Source organism: Muscardinus avellanarius (assembly GCF_963383645.1).
Source record: "Muscardinus avellanarius genome assembly, chromosome: 18".
NCBI classification, from domain to species: Eukaryota; Metazoa; Chordata; class Mammalia; order Rodentia; family Gliridae; genus Muscardinus; species Muscardinus avellanarius.
In genome coordinates this window covers 45235636-45253270 of record NC_137804.1, presented here as the reverse complement: position 1 = coordinate 45253270, position 17635 = coordinate 45235636, and the positions used below count along the sequence as shown (strand labels likewise).

The window sequence follows — 17635 nt, the reverse complement described above, 5'->3', positions numbered from 1 at the left end:
ATGGGCATGGTGGAACACACTTGTAATCCCCGTGCTTGGGAGGCTGAGACAGGAGGATCACACAGGTTCGAAGCCAGCCTCAGCTACTGAGTGAGGCTCTCAGCAACTTAGTGAGACCCTGTTTCCGAATAAAATATAAAATAGGGCTCGGAGTATAGCCCGGAGGTAGAAAAGCCTCTGGATTATACCCCCAGTACCACAAAAAATAATAAAAAATAGGGCTAGGGGTTTATCTCAGAGGTAGAATGCCCCTGGATTCATTTGTCAGTACCACTAAATAGGAATGTTGTATATGGCATCAAATGAAAATAAAGGGCTCGGACGTCCATCCTATGAACATAAGCACACACTATTTTAACTTGTCTCTGTTTCTGTAGGATATTTCTGAAAGGGAAGCTCTGAGTATGTGCCATTTTATAGATGAACTGGGGGATTAATTCAGCTTTTAATACATGTGAAGATTTTTTCCTTTTGTGCCCTTTGGTGCAGTGCAATCATACATCTCAGTGAGGTTCCATCGCTATGTGCCGCAAACACTGAACAAACTCAAGTCTGCACATTTGTATCTGATGCCTGATGCTGACAAGTAAAGCATTGGCCCCAGAGAAAAAGAAATAAATGGTGCATTCTTCCCAAGCACACATCTATAAGGTAAAAAAAAATCCTGCAGAAAACAGAAAAATGATAACTTTGGGCCAATGGATGGTTTAGATGAAAGTTAGGAACAGCAGCCTAATCATTAACAACAACAACAACAACAACAACAATAATAATAATAATAATAATAAATTTAATACATACATTGCATATTAATCCCACAGGAAGCACCTAGTAATTATTTAATGCTTACTTCAGTAGAAATGCACCGAGATGGCAGTGCTGAATCCCAGAGACAGTAAGAACCCACCCTGCATCTCTGAAACCAAACCCGACCTGGCAGCACTCAAACTTAAGTGTCTAGGCTCTGAGTCTGATCCCTGCACAACTTCATTGTTTGCCAGCTACTGGAGAGTTCTAAACAGACGTCCACAGGTCTTGATCACAGCTACACCTCAGGTAGATGTTTAATCGCCTTCCAGTTTCAAGAACAGGAATGAAATCACGCCCTGACTCCCGTCTCCTTTGAGATGGAGTGGGCTGGTACAAGCATGGAGTAGCCTGTGGTCAGTACCATAGCTGTCTGGAGTTGGGGCCAGAGACACGGAGCTGAACTACCCCCCTGCCTCTGCTTCCTGGGATCTTTGCCTGGCACCAATGGCATCCTTCCCACAGTGGATACTTTGGTGCCATCCAATGCTCTACTGTGTGGTCACCAGGACCCCCCAGAGCAGCAGGACAGCGAGCCAGGGGTGAGCAAGGGACAGAGGGCACATCGCCCAGCGCCTGGCACTGGGGCCTCCCTGTGGCTCAGGATGCGATGGCCCCGCCTTCCTCGTCCTCCTCATCAGCACCACCATCATCTCAACGTGAGATGAAATAAATGGTACATTCTTAGAAAACTCGTGATTGGCCCGGAATTGTGGCGCACGCTTGTAATCCCAGCATTTGGGAGGCTGAGACAGGAGGACCACAATTCCCGGACAGTCTCAGCTACTACCGTTTGCAACTCAGTGAGACCCTGCTTTAAGATAAAGAATAAAAAATAGGGATGTGGGTATAGCTTGGAGGTAGAATTCCCCTGGGTTCCACCCCTAGACCACAAAAAAGAAAGAAAATCCTTTGTTTGTGTGTGTGTGTGTGTGTGTGTGTGTGTGTGTGTGTGTGAGAGAGAGAGAGAGAGAGAGAGAGAGAGAGAGAGAGAGAGAGAGAGAGAGAGAGACTGGGATTGAACCCAGGACTTTCCACATCTGAGCTAAACCCCAGACATATTATATATCTTTTTTTTTGGTGGTACTGGGGTTCCTAGAAACTTTCTACCTCTGAGCTACACTCCCGGACCTATTTTTTAAATATTTTTTATTTTGAAACAGGGTCTCTTAAGCCAGCAAGGCTGGCTTTGAACCAGTGCAATCCTCCTGTCTCCGTCTTCCAAGTGCGTGATTACAAGCATGCACCACCATGCCCGGCCTTATATTTCTCTTTCGAAACAGAGTCTTGCTGGATTGCAGAGAGTCTCACTACATTGCTGAAGCTGGCTTTCAACCTGCAAATCCTCCTGTCTCAGCCTCCCAAGTACTAGGATTCCAGCCATGCACCGTGCACCACCACATTGACTACAAAACACTTTGTGTGTGTGTGGTACTTGGGAAGAGAACTAGGAACATTCTATCTCTGGGCCACAACCCAGGCTTATTTTATTTTTTATTTTGAAACAGGGTCTCACTAAGGTGCTAAGGCTGACAACAAACCAGGGATCCCCCTGTCTCAGCCTTTCGAGTACTGAGATCACAGATGTGCACCACCACGCCTGACTACAGAATACTGTAGGAGAACCAACTTGTGCTGTCGTGGGTGAGACATTTATGGGAAGTAGCACCAGCATCTGTGGACAGAGAACTCTGAAAGAGACTTCTGATAAACCAGACAAGCAAACCCATCACCTCACAGCACCCACAGCTGAAACCTTGCCTCTCTCCACCCTACCATCTGGCCACCCAAGCCTGAGACGTCTTTCCTCAGCATGAGGAAATGACTCTTCCGAGAGCGCCTGCCGCAGCCAGGAGCTTCCTCTGCACTTACTGGGTTCCGCTGCTTCCCTGCTGGGCCAGCACCCAGGGGTGCAGAGTCCAAGACCCACCCATGCCTGCTGCACAGCAGAGAAGGCCCAGGCTCTGTCTGAGGGGTTCTGGTGGGCGTACTGTCAGACAGAAGGGTCCCGAGGCAGACGACCACAGAAGGAGACACAGCCACAGAGCTCGCTGGACCAGAGGCATCGACGGCGCGGCTGCAGCCCAGGCTGGCTGCTGGTGATGATATGGCCTCGGGAGCTCAGTGCACAGAGCTCGTAATTAGCCAAGTGGGTCCACGGTCCCCGTCTCTAAGGAATTCCCACATTAGTGCAGGAAGAGTAGGAGAAAATGAGTGTCCACAAAGGTTTAGGCCCTCCATCTTTGTAGGAGTAAGCTGAGATGCACTCTCCACTTCTCTCACATCTTTATCATTTTTCACGGTTCATCAGCTTTCCACCTTCACTTTATTACAGTAAAATATGAATAAAGTTGCCCTTGTACCCATCATTGGAAGTGCACCTCGGTGACATGAATCTCTCCCCTGTGTCCTGCAGGACCTGAATCAACTGGGGTTCATTATTCTGCTAACTCACAAGGTGACCCAATGGTGGAAAATGCAAAAGAGAAAAGTATTATGTAGGGCACAGCATCTCACACCTGTAATCCCGGCACATGGGTGGCGGACACAGGAGGATCACAGGTTCATGACCAGTGTGCAGTAAATTAACAAGGTCCTGCCTCAAAATAAAAATAATAGCATGGAAATATATGAAGGTATTATACCAATTTTACTAACATGCTTGGGGTCTGGGGAGGGTGAGGTGGAGGGGGGACTGGTTGTGATGTAGGGGGAAAGAGACCAAGACCTGAAAAACTGTATCCATGTAGGTTTGTTATCACACTGAATATCATTGTGGTGAATAATTTCAGTGCACTGATGAAGTCATTAAAAATAAAGAAAGCTGAGCACAGTGGCACATACCTGCAGTCCCAGTGTTTAGGAGGCTGAGACAGGAGGATCAGAGGTTTGAGGTCAACATCATCAACTTAGTGAGGCCGTCAACAATTTAGGGAGATTATTTCAAAAATAAAAAATGAAGCTGGGCGTGGTGACGCACGCTTGTAATCCCAGCATTTGAGAGACTGAGACAGGAGGATCGCGGTTTGGGAATAGCCTCAGCTACTACTTGGTGAGACCCTTTGCAACTCAGTGAGAACCTGTTTCAAAACAAAGAATAAAAAATGGGGCCAGAGCTGGGCGTGGTGGCGCACGCTTGTAATCCCCCGCGCTTGGGAGGCAGAGACAGGAGGATCGCACAGGTTCAAAGACAGCCTTGCTGGCTTAAGGGAATTTGTTTCCAAATAAAAATATAAAATAGGTCTGGGAATGTAGCCCGGAGGTAGAAAGGTTTCCAGGAACCCCAGTACCACACACACACACACACACACACACACACACACACACACACACACACACACACACAAATAGTGCCAGGTATGGTGATGCAAGCTTGCAATCCCAACATTTGGGAGGCTGAGACTAGAGGATCCTGGTTCACAGACAGCCTCAGCTACTTAGCAAGGCCCTTTGCAACTCAGTGAGACCCTATTTCAAAATAAAGAATAAAAAGAAAAGAAATAGAAAAGAAAGAATACAGAAGGCAGCTGAATGCAAACCAGAAAGAGGACCCTCACCAACTAAAAACATAAGAAAGGAAAGAAGTGATCACCCTCCCAGGCATGGACCCAGTGAAGGCTCAGAATCGCCTTCAGAATTCATCTGAATCCAGTATTCCATAGGAGCTTCCTGGTGTAGACAGCCTTATGGGAGGCAGCCGCAGAAATCAGTGGACTGGGATCGTCAGCAGAAGGGCGGCAGGCAGAGGCTGAGTGTTGGCAACCATGTGGCCTTGGCGGTTCAAAGTACAGAGCTCAAAACCCGTCACGCTGGTCCAGCCTGTCAGAACACCCAGGGCTTCCTCATGTTGATGGTGGGAGAAGAAGAGGCAGAAATGAACGTCACAAACACTCTCGGATCTTCCTCCACCTAGAAGCTCATCTGTACTGGTGCTTTCTCGTTTGCCTTTATTTATTTTAACATACTTTTATGGGTGCAGTGTGGTTACATTTCATAATGAGATTCAGTGTAATACTCAAAGTGTATTCCCCTCCAGGTCCCGTCCCACACCCCGACCCTCCTGCCCAGACATGTTAGTGAGATTGACAGTGACCCCCTATACATGAGCACAGCGGTGTTAAACTGCCTCCTTCACCCAGCCTCCGTTTCCCCTCCTCGATGCCCTCTCTGCCCTGAGTCCATCCATTCTTGTCGTCCTTCCTCTTCTCCTCCCTATTTTTCTCAAACTTCCACATAGGAGAGAAAATGACCGTTGACTCTCTAGCCGCTTTCCCCTTTCTTTTCTTTAACTGGTGCAACTTAATGGGGTACAAGATGGCAGAGCACACATGCCCACATCACTCATTTAGCCTTCCCCAATTCCCACCCCATGCCCTCCCCCACGGATGAATGGATTGCAAAGCTACGGAATGTGTTCACTTCTTTTATTTCTCTTATTAAGGACTCATTCATTTTTATTTCCACTTTTAGTATGATAAATTTATTTATTATTTTTAATATGCTTTTATGGTGCATTACAGCCTCACGTCATAATGTCGATCATGTGGACAGTGACATATTGCACACAGCACTGGGCAGCCCCCACCTCCCCATTCCCCCTTTCTCATAGAGTACTGAGATTCACATTTGTGTTTTCACAGGTGTACAATGGCCAATGGTAGTAATTCCTTCAGAGAACCCCACCTCTCTCCCTCCCCTTCCCTTAGGCCGCCCTCCTGGCTCCGCTACAGATTCACCACCATTATCTGGAGTCCCTCTGGTATTCCTATTACCTCCTGAGCTTCCACATGTTAGAGAAAACACATGACCATTTACTCTCTGTGACCGGCTAATCTCACTTAACATAATGTTCTCCAGGTCCTTACATTTTATTGCAAGTGACATGATCTTGTTCTTCTTTATTCCTGAGTAGAATTCCATTATGTGGATATCTATAATTTCATAACACATACATCTGTTGATGAACCCCTAGGTTGGTTCCATAATTTGGCTACTGTGGATAAATTTAAATTACAAAGAGTTATAATTCTCACCATTTTCAATGGTATTTATTACATGAATCTCACCAGGTCAGGGGTATTGAACTACTACTATCATTCACCTACAAAACCACTTATTTACTTATTTATTTATTTATTTTTATTTTTTATTTTTTAAGTGGAACATATTGAAAATGGTGTACATTTAGATTGTGCTTTGTGCCCTTTTCCCTCCATTTCCCTTCCCCCTCCCAAGAGAGAGTGTCCAGGTTAATCATGTAGTATTTATGCTATTACACATATTCGTATGTAGCTCCTCCATTGAACAATCTCAGCTTTCTTCCTCTCCTATCCTTCCATTCAAGCTTTGCTGAGATTTCCCCTCCATCATCTGGAGTCCCTCTGTTATTACCACTACTCCCTAGCTTGGGCATATTAGAGAAAACATATGTCCCTTCTCTTTCTGTGCTTGACTAATCTCACTTAACATAATGTTCTCCAGTTCCTTCCATCTTCTTGCAAATGTTATTATTCTATTCTTCTTTATAGCTGAATAGAATTCCATTGTGTGTTAATTTTGCAATCCATTCATCTGTTGATGGAGATCTAGGTTGGTTCCATATTTTGGCTATTACAAACTGTGCTGCTATGAACATGGGTATGCATATGTTAATGTAGTTCTCTGATTTCACCCCCTCTGGAAAGATACCCAGAAGTGGTATAGCCAGATCAAATGGTGGATATCTTCCCAGTTTTCTAAGGGATCTCCATACTGATCTCCATAGTGGCTGAACTACTTTGCACTCCCACCAATAGTGTAAAAGAGTTCCTCTTTCCCCACATCCTTGCCAGCAATTGTTGTTGTTTGGTTTCTTTATGTTTGCCACTCTGATTGGGGTTAGATGGAATCTCAGCGTAGTTTTGATTTGCATCTCCCTGATGGCTAGTGATGTTGAACATCTTTTGCTGTATCTATTGGCCCTTTGTATCTCTTCTTTTGTGAAAGTCTATTCATTTCAGTTGCCCATTTCTTGATTGGGTTATTTGTTTTGCTAGTGTAGAGTCTTTTGAGCTCTTTGTATATTCTGGATATTATCCCCCTATCAGAGTGGTGGCTGGTAAAGATCTTCTCCCATTCTGTAGGCTTCCTCTTTAGGTTATTGATGGTTTCCTTTGATGTGAAGACACTTTTTAGTTTGAAGAGATCCCACTTATTAATTCTTGCTTTAATTTCCTGCGCTTTGCAAGTCTTATTGAGAAAGTTACTCCCTGTACCTATATGTTGGAGTGTAGATCCTGTGCCTTTCTCTAATAACTTCACAGTCTCTTGTCTAATTTCTAAGTCTTTGATCCATCTCGAGTTGATTCCTGTGCATGGTGAGAAGTAAGGATTCAGATCCAACTTTTTACAAATGGATAGCCAGTTCTCCCAGCACCGTTTGTTGAAAAGGCTGTCTTTTCTCCAGCATATGAGTTTGGCTCCTTTGTCATAGATTAATTGACTAAACATGTGTGGGTTTGTTTCTATATCTTCTATTCTGTTCCACTGGTCAGTATACCTATTGTTGTGCCAATACCATGCTGTTTTTACTACTATTGCTCTATAGTATAATTTGAAGCCCGGGATTGTGATGCTTCCTGCCTGGTTCTTGTTGCTGAGAATTGCTTTGGCTATTCTGGGTCTTTTCTTTCTCCATACAAAATTCATAACTGATTTTTCCAGGTCTATGAGAAATGTTGTTGGTATTTTAATGGGGATTGCATTGAATCTATAGATCACTTTTGGCAGAATGGCCATTTTGATGATATTAATTCTGCCTATCCATGAGCAAGGGAGATCTTTCCATCTTCCAAGGTCTTCTTCAATTTCTTTCTTTAATGTTTTACCTACAAAACCATTTCATCTATCCAGAGGAAATTTTGTTACCATTTGGAAAATTCCCCCAGCTCCCTTTCACAACACTGGCTCCAGTCATTCTTCTGTGAAACATGGTGAGAGTTGATGTGTTACTGACGAGGCAGGACCAACCAAACTAGATGTTCTTTGGTGCTGCGTTTATTAACATGCAGTGCAGCTGGCCCCACTACTTCTGAGATTAGACTGTCTGCTGTGCAGCATCTGCAGGGCCCTTTTAATGTCTTTGTTCCTCAGGCTGTAGATAAAGGGATTCAGCATGGGGGTGACCACTGTGTACATCACTGAGGCCACCACACCATTTCTGGGAGAATGTGAGACGGCTGAGCCAAGGTACGCTCCAGAGGCTGTTCCATAAAACAAGCAAACGACTGCCAGGTGTGACCCGCATGTGGAGAAGGCTTTGTACCTCCCCCCTGAGGATGGCACTCTCAGAATGGAGGAAATGATTTTATAGTAAGAGAAAAGAATCCCTGAGAAAGGAAAAATAACATATATGGCACTAAGAAAGTACTTGACGATATCATTAGAGAAGGTATCAACACAGGTCAGATCAAGGAGCTGAGAAGGGTCACAGAAGAAATTAGCAATTTTCATATCCTTGAAGTTTGAAAATTGTAAGACAACCAAACTGTGCACCAGACAGTCCAACAAGCTAGCCAAAAAGGACACAAAAACTAAGAAGCCACACAGTCGAGGGTTCATAATGACCAGGTAATGCAGAGGGTGACAGATGGCCACATACCTGTCATAGGCCATCACAGTCAGAAGCATGTCATCCATACATACAAAAATGACAAAAGCAGACATCTGCATCAGGCAGTCTCTGTAGGAGATGGCTCTGGTGTGAGTTAGGAGGTCCACTACCATCTTGGGGACGGTGGTGGAGATAAAACAGATGTCCACCAAGGACAGGTTGCAGAGGAAGAAGTACATGGGGGTGTGGAGGCGGGGGTCAGAGCCAACGGCCAGGACGATGAGCAGGTTCCCCAGCACTGTGACCAGGTACATGGACAGGAAGAGCCCAGAGAGGACAGGCTGCAGCTCTGGGTCCTCTGAGATGCTCAGGAGTTGGAATTCAGAGGCTTGAGGCAGATTTTGTGATTTATTGTTGCCTGGACATCTTTTGAAAAAGAAAAGAGGGTGGAGAAAAGGAAATTTATAAATGCACATCTGACACACCTGAATTTCAGTATTCATTATGAAAATTTTGACATTTGAGGTCCCTACTCCTCCAGCAGTCATTCTCAATACTGAAAACCTGTCTTCGTGACTCTTTCTTTACCGCTTTGCATGATCCACCCCTTCACTCCACAACCAATAGAAACATTGAACAGCCGGCCGTGGTGGCGCACTCTTGTAATCCCCGCGCTTGGGAGGCGGAGACAGGACGATCGCGCAGGATCGAAGCCAGCCTCAGCTTAGTGAGGCTCTCAGCAACTTAGTGAGACCCTGTGTCCAAATAAAATATAAAATAGGTCTGGGAGTGTAGCCCGGAGGTAGAAAGCCTCTGGGTTCCACCCCCAGTACCACCAAAAAAAAAAAAAAACAAACAAAAAAATTGAACAAAACAAAATTAGAAATCCAAAGAAGTAAAGAAAACAAGCTGATGATCCCAATGAAATATGGCCGAGTCTTATATGAAATAACAGAAGATATTAATAGCCTTCCTTATTAACAAAATGCATAATAATAAAAAATTCATGAAGAAACTGAATACACCTTGTTTTGTTCCTAAACCCTGAAACTAATTCCTTCGTCCTAGAAAACTCAAAACAGAGTGTAAAGGCTGCATTCTCTGACCACTAAATGATGCCTGGTGGTCCACAGCGAGAAGACATGCTTTTGTATCATGTATCTCATATGAGTTTATCATGTTTTATTTTTCTCATTTCTTCTCTTGCATTACAGTTTATTCTGTGAAAATAACATGATGTGAAGCAAGTATTCTTGTCTTTGGAGGACTTCAAGTTTTACTAAATATGGTTCAAGGCATATAACCGAGGGTATCGTTAGCAACAAATGGGAAACGAGTGTAGCCTGCCCCTGAAAATGATTGAAAAACAATAAGCAATAAGAAACATCTTGAGTAGTTCAATTTGCCCAGGTTTATTTTGTGTCTACCCATACAATATTAGTAAGATATCTGATATGTAAGGAAGTCCTTGATCCTCCTGTCTCGGCCTCTTAAGCACTGGGATCACAGGTGTGGACCACCACACCAACTCACAGCCTTTCTCTATCTTGATTCTATAGTCTACTGTGACCTACTGATATCGCTTGATTGTTAACCCACCAGGAGAACATCTAGGACTTTAGCAACAAAGAAATCCACAGAGCTCTGGTCTTACTCCCAACCTTTTTGTTTCTACTGAGTAGATTTTTTCGGTCAAACCCTGCGGATACACGGATTCCCGTTCTCACTGCAGCTACGTGAAGGAAACCCCATTATTTGTCAAGTAGGATAGAACTAAAAAACAACACAAAAGAGAACAGGACAGAAGGTACATAAAACACCTGACAACTTCCTTATGGGTGGGTGGAAATAATTACCTCTCTCATTTGGGTGTTGAAGTAGGTTTTTCAAGTCTTTGAAATCGCATACTGGTGATTCTGCCTCACTGATTCGTACATTCACCTGTGGACACTTCAGCGCACCCTGGCGCCTGACCTCAGACCAACACTGGCTGAATCAGGATTTCCTCCTGTGAAGCTCTTGGTCCTTTCTTAAACCAGAGTTCAGAACCAGAGCCTTGAGATATTTTCTGGCACTCATGACGTGCTCAAAAAATATTAACGCTATTATTGTCAATAATAGCCACTACCTACATTAAAATATATGCATTTGACGCTTTTCCGCACTTGCTAGCAATCTAAGTAATCACCCCTGAAACTTGAGGTCTTGGTATCTCCTCGTGAACCCATCCTCCTGCACCCCTATCCTCCAAGCTCAGTTACCATCATGAGTGTCATGGGCATGATTTCCTGTCAGTTTTTCCAGGTCAGTATTAATGTATGTATCCATTAACAGTTTTCCTTAAAAAAAGTATCTAAAACTTATCTAAGTTATATAGAGCACAAAACCTACTTCCTCTGAGCTATGCTAGTTCACATCTGCACTTTTTTATGTTTCATTTTTGCTTTTGTTTGTGCATTATAGTCTCACATCATGATGCAGATCATGTTAACAGTGACACCTGCACACGCTCTCGGTGCCCCTCTCCATTTCCCTCCCTCTCAATACGGAGATTAACATTGGTACATTCACATGTATACACATAGCCTGTGGTAGTATTTCTATTAATGAATATGTTTAGGTCTCCGTGAATGACGTCCATCTATGTCCAAGCCTTCAGCAGATGCAAAGAGTCACCTGCAGGAAGGACATCGTTTCACCTGTACATTTTTCAATGATGGCGAAATTGTTTCAAAATACCGTGTCTCTCTCCATATCAAATAAATAAAAATTTCTACATAAAATGTTGGCAGGGAAGAGACATTTGATTTCCAACAGATAACATGCACAAATTTTTAATATTAAACAACTACATTTATGCCTCAGTTTTTTTAAAAAGTCATCTCCCTCTTAATGTTCACTCAGATTGGCAGTGCTGAGTCTCAGAGATACTAGCAACTGGCCTGTGTCCCCAAATAAGAAGCAGATCTGATGACATTCAAACTTAAGCGTCTAGATTCTGAGTCTGATCCCTACACAATTTTATTGTTTCCCGCTGCCAGAGAGCTCTAAACAGACGTCCACAGGTCTTGACCACAGCTACGTCTCAGGTAGATGTTTAAGCTCCTTCCAGTTTCAAGCACAGGAAAAAATCACGCCCTGACTCCTGTCTCCTTTTGAGATGGAGTGGACTGGTACAAGCATGAAGGAGCTTGTGGTTAATGGTATAGATATCTAACTTTGGGGCAAGAGAGACAGAGCTGAATTACCCCTACATCAGGTTCCTGTTATCGCTGCCCAAGATCAACGGCATCCTTCCCACAGTGGATGCATTTGGTGCCGCCCAGTGCTCGGCCCTGGGGTCACCAGGATCCCCCACAGCAGCGGGACAGTGAGCCGGGGTGTCTATCTAGAGTGACAGGAAGTGAGAGGCCGTCTGGCTGGGGAAAGGGACCCTGCCAGGATTCTCCTGGAGTGCACCGTGGGTCTCATACTCAGGGTCTGTGTCAGTCAGCCCAATGCAAACAGGCCTTCTCTCTTTTCTACCTACTGAACTAGTGCAAGTTGTATAATATAGTGCACTTTATCATTTTATGTGAAATAATAATGACTTTGGCATATATAATTAGAGTTAAATGGCGCACAGGGTGAGCAAGTGACATAGGACACACTGCTCAGCGCCTGGCACTGGGGCCTCCGTGGGGCTCAGGATGTGATGGCCCTGTCCTTCCCTGGTCCTCCTCATCAGCACCTCCTCATCTCAGCATGTGGAGAACTTAGAAAACTCATGTGTGGCCTGGTGTGGTGGTGCATGTTTGTAATCCCAGTATTCGGGAGGCTGAGACAGGAAGATCATGGTTCACAGACAGCCTCAGGTACTTAGTGAGGCCCTTTGCAACTCAGTGAGACACTGTTTCAGAACAAAAAAAAAATAAAAATAAAAAAATGGGATTGAGGGTATATCTTGGAGGTAGAATGCCCTTGATTTCCATCCCTAGACCACAAAAAAAAAAAAAACGTGTGTATGTGTATGTGTGTGTGTGTGTGCCACTGGGGATTGAACCCAGGACTTCCCACATCTGAGCTACACCCCAGGCCTATTTTATTTCTATTTTGAAAGAGTCTTGCCAGATTGCAGAGAGTCTCACTACATTGCTGAAGCTGGCTTCCAACCTGCAAATCCTCCTGTCTCAGCCTCCCAAGTACTAGGATTCCAGCTGTGCACCGTGCACCACCACACCGACTACAAAACAATTTGTGTGTGTGTGGTACTTGGGAAGAGAACTAGGAAGATTTTATCTCTGGGCCACAACCCCAGGCTTATTTTATTATTTTGAAACAGGGTCTCACTAAGGTGCTGAGGCTGACAACAAACCAGGGATTCCCCCTGTCTCAGCCTTTTGAGTACTGAGATCACAGATGTGCATCACCACATCTGACTACAGAATACTGTAGGAGAACCAACTTGTGCTGTCGTGGGTGAGACATTTATGGGGAGTAGCACCAGCATCTGTGGACGGCGAACTCTGAAAGAGACTTCTGATAAACCAAACAAGCAAACCCATCACTTCACAACACCCAAGGCTGAAACCTTGCCCCTCTCCACCCTACCATCCGGCCACCCAAGACTGAGACGTCTTTCCTCAGCATGAGGAAATGACTCTTCCGAGAGCGCCTGCCACAGCCAGGAGCTTCCTCTGCACTTACTGGGTTCCGCTGCTTCCCTGCTGGGCCAGCACCCAGGGGTGCAGAGTCCAAGACCCACCCATGCCTGCTGCACAGCAGAGAAGGCCCGGGCTCTGTCTGAGGGGTTCTGGTGGGCGTACTGTCAGACAGAAGGGTCCCGAGGCAGACGACCACAGAAGGACACACAGCCACAGAGCTCGCTGGACCAGAGGCATCGACGGCGCGGCTGCAGCCCAGGCTGGCTGCTGGTGATGATATGGCCTCGGGAGCTCAGTGCACAGAGCTCGTAATTAGCCAAGTGGGTCCACGCTCCCCGTCTCTAAGGAATTCCCACATTAGTGCAGGAAGAGTAGGAGAAAATGAGTGTCCACAAAGGTTTAGGCCTTTCTTCTACGTAGGAGGAATCTCATATGCACTATTCATTTCTTTCCTTTCTATGAACTTTTCAGATTCATAGGCTTTCCTTCTTCACTTTTTTTTTTTCAGTACTGAGGATGGAACCCAGGGGCATTCTATCTCTGAGCTACACCCCAGCCTGATTTTTATTCTTTATATTGAAACAGGGTTCACTGAGTTACAAAGGGCTTCACTAAGTACCCAAGGCTGTCCATGAACCACGATCCTCCTGTCTCAGCCTCCCAAATGCTGGGATTACAAGCATGTGCCACCACGCCCGACATTTCTAGTTTTTTGAAGATCTTCTCTACTGAGCTCCATGCACAAATTTACAACCCAGCAAATAGTGCAAAAGCATCCCTATTTCTGCCGGCCGTGGTGGTTTACGCTTGTAATCCCAGCATTTGGGAGGCAGAGACCAGAGGATCGTGGTTCACAGACAGCCTCAGCTATTTAGCAAGGCCCTTCGCAACTCAGTGAGACCCTGTTTCCAAAAATAAGAGTAAAAAATAGGGCTGGGAGTGTAGCTCGGGGGTAGAATGCCCCTGGGTTCCATCCCCAGTACCTCAAGCATCCCTATTTCCCCACATCCTTACTAACATTTGTTATTGTCTGCATTCTTTATACCACTCCTCCTTCCCTAAGACGGAAACATCACTCCACACTGAAACCTGATGAGACACTGAAGGCAACAAACTACAAACATTGCTACTTGGGAGACAGAGTCGGAAGGACTTTTTGTTTAATTTTGCTGCATTTTCAAACATGCATTGCAACTGATCCCTAGTTGCTGAGATTAAACAATTCTGCTGTGCAGGCTCCTCAGGGCCCTTTTAATGTCCCTGTTCCTCAGGCTGTAGATGAAGGGGTTCAGCATGGGGCTGACCACTGTGTACATCACAGAGGCCACAGCAACATCTCTTGCAGAGTATGAGACAGCTGAGCTAAGATATACTCCAGAGCCCGTTACATAGAACAAGAAAACACCTACCAGGTGAGCCCCGCAGGTGGAGAAGGCTTTGTACTTCCCACCTGAGGATGGGACTCTCAGAATGGAGGAAATGATTTTATAGTAAGAGAAAAGGATCCCTGAGATGGGAAGAAAGCCAAATGCGGCAAAAACAAAGTACTTGACAATATTATTAGAGAAGGTTTCAGGACAGCTAAGATTAAGTAGCTGAGAAGGGTCACAGAAGAAGCTGGAAATTTCTACATCCTTAAAGGAGGTAAAATTTAGAACACACAAATTTTGCAGCTGGGAGTCCAAAAGGCTAACAAATAGGGATAGCAAAAGTAAGCGGCCACAAAAGTGAGGGTTCATGGTGACGTGGTAATGAAGGGGGTGACAGATGGCCACAAACCGGTCAAGAGCCATTACCGTCAGGAGGAGATCATCCATGCACCCAAAAATGATAAAAAGAGACATCTGTGTCAGGCAGCTTGCATAGGAGATGTGTCTGCTGTGAGTTAAAATGTCCACAATCATCTTGGGGACTGTGGAAGAGATGAAACCGATGTCAGCCAAGGACAGGTTGCAGAGGAAGAAGTACATGGGGGTGTGGAGGTGGGGGTTAGAGCCGACGGCCAGGACGATGAGCAGGTTCCCCAGCATCGTGACCAGGTACATGGACAGGAAGAGTCCAAACAGGATGGGTTGCTGGTCTGGATCATCTGAGAGGCTCATGAGATGGAATTCTGAGACATGTGTTAGATTTTGTGATTCTATATTGGTTGGACACCTTTTGAACAAGAAAAAAGAATAGAAAAATTAAAACATAAATGAACACCTAGCACTCCGTACATTTTTTCTTACTTTTTAATTTTATTTTTAAAAATTTTTATTGGTGCATTAATATTTACAAGTAAAGTTTTCACACTTGAAGCAATATGCATTCAATAGTTCTTAGTTGTAAAAAAAACCCTGATATTCCTACATTTTTTCATCATTTCTTTCTGTGTTGATCACCTTTTCCTAGCCACAGTGACTTTAGATATTTTCACCAGACCTCATTAGACATCAAAATATATTAGATAGAACAGCCCATGATCAGTATAAAAGATAGCCTGCTCTTTGAAACACTAATGGGAAATAATAGCCTTCATTATTATGAAAAATTATCTCTAATAAAAGTGAATTAAAAATTAATCCAAAATATTTTTTAAGATGCTGAACCAGCCAAGATGTCCATCAACAGATGAATGGATTACAAAACTGTGGGATATATACACAATGGAATTTTACTCAGCCATCAAAAAAAACTCAATTACATCATTTTCAGGGAAATGGATGGAACAGGAGGACATTATGCTAAGTGAGATTAGTCAGTCACAAAAAATAAGAAATCAGATGCTTTCCCTAATATGTGAGAGTTAGGGAGAAATGGGTCATAGGAGGAACTCTTGAAAGAGGAAATCCTATAGAGGAGCAAACAAGACAACCTAAAGGAGGAGAAAGGAGGGGGGAAGAGGAAAATCTCTAAAACACACAATGTACTTAAACATATCGAAGTCAACCTCTAAGCCAAGCAAGGGAGGGAGGGACGGGGAGGGAATGGGGTGGGAATTGGGTAGGGGTTAAATCAGCGATGAGTACATGTTTGTACACACAAGTTTTTTACCCCAATATGATGTTTGAATATAATGCACCAATAAAAAAATAAAAAAAAAACCCAACCTCGAGGGAGTGGTGAGTTGGCCCGGGCCACCCTCCCCCCTCATGCCATTTTGGCATGGGGCTGTAATGATTTTCTGTATTTCTATTTTCTGTATTTCTATCTTTTTAATAAACTTCTTTAAATCTTCAAAAAAAAGATGCTGATACAAATTCTTCTCACTTTCAAGATTTTAAACATTATGCAAGCCGGGCATGGTGGCACACACTTGTAATTCTAGTACATTGGAGGCTGAGAACAGGAGGATTCTGTGTTGGCAGCCAGCCTCAGCTACTTACTTTTTTCGGATCTCACGTAATGAGCACCTTCACAACTTAGTGAGACCTTGTTTCAAAATAAAGAATAAAAATAGGGCTGGGGGGTGTAACTCAGAGATTGAATGCCCCTGGGTTCCATCTGCGCACCACAAAAATCAATCAATCAATCAATCAATCAATCAATCAATAAAACATTATGCAAGAACTGTGTTATTTGATAAGTGAACTAAGGTTGATAGTTCATAATCAGAAACCATTGGTGCCTACCAGTTATCTTGAATGGAATCATCATTATTTTGTCTTCTCATTTTCTTCCTCTGTGGACTTACGTTTGTCCTTTAAAGTTATGGAATTTTAAGCAAATATCCTGTTCTTCGGTGGACTTTAAATTTTGATAAACATGATTTGTTGAATGCACATAATCGGCTTTAACACTGACAACAAATGTGTCACTTGTGTACACTGCGCCTATCAGTAACAAGTGGTAGGAGTCACCTTTGAAGGGTTTAATTTTATACAAGTTTCTTGGTAAAACCCCACCATGAACTGGAGACTAGAATGCTAAGGGAGATTATCCAGCCACCTAAAGGAAAAGGTCAGATGTTTTCCTTCATATGTGGAAGCCAGGGAGAAACTGGGACAGAAGAGGAACTCCCCAAAACAGAGGAGAAACAGTGGAGTGAAGGAGGGGCCTAACGGAGGAGGGCAGTAGGGGCTGAGGAGACTGGAAGGAGGACACCTCAATAGACATGGTGCACATACAGAAATTTCTCAGTGCCAATTGCAATGCAGTGTACAGGAAGGGGAGGGGGAGGGAGAGAGTGTGGTGGGACCTGGGGAGGGCTCCCACGTGCTCTGTGACTGTCTGCCTCTATCACTCTAAATGCCGCCATGAAGTATGACTACATACACCAACAAAATAAAGAAGAGAAAGGAAGCCCCCATTACATGTACATGCTAAAATGCGTCCTGTGTGCATGTATGCCTCCACCATCCTGTAACCCATTACGATCTATAATTATAATGGACCAATTAATAAAAAATTAAAAACGTGTATATATGCTACACAAAACATCCCTGGACTCTTTTTCTTCTAGTTAACTTATGTTTATTGGTGTATTGTAGTAATACATCTTAAATGGATACGTCTTGAGTTAGTAGAAGCGGAGGGGACAGAGACCTCACCTGGTCGGGAAGAGTGTGGTGGAACTCAAACGGGCCTCCAGGTCATGTGGGGGGGGGACCCC

At 44.2% G+C, this 17635-nt stretch overlaps 1 protein-coding gene across 1 annotated transcript; it reads right to left on the bottom strand.

Moving 5' to 3' along the window:
* Positions 1 to 2541: 2541 nt before the first annotated feature.
* Positions 2542 to 15143, bottom strand: LOC308276674 (uncharacterized protein; the record flags this gene model as incomplete). The annotated part of the gene is made up of 4 exons (XM_080715497.1): positions 2542 to 2927; positions 7875 to 8883; positions 12989 to 13324; positions 14262 to 15143. The coding sequence occupies 4 exons, from the start codon at positions 15141 to 15143 to the stop codon at positions 2542 to 2544; spliced, it is 2613 nt and encodes an 870-aa protein (XP_080571623.1).
* Between the last annotated feature and the right edge of the window lie 2492 nt (positions 15144 to 17635).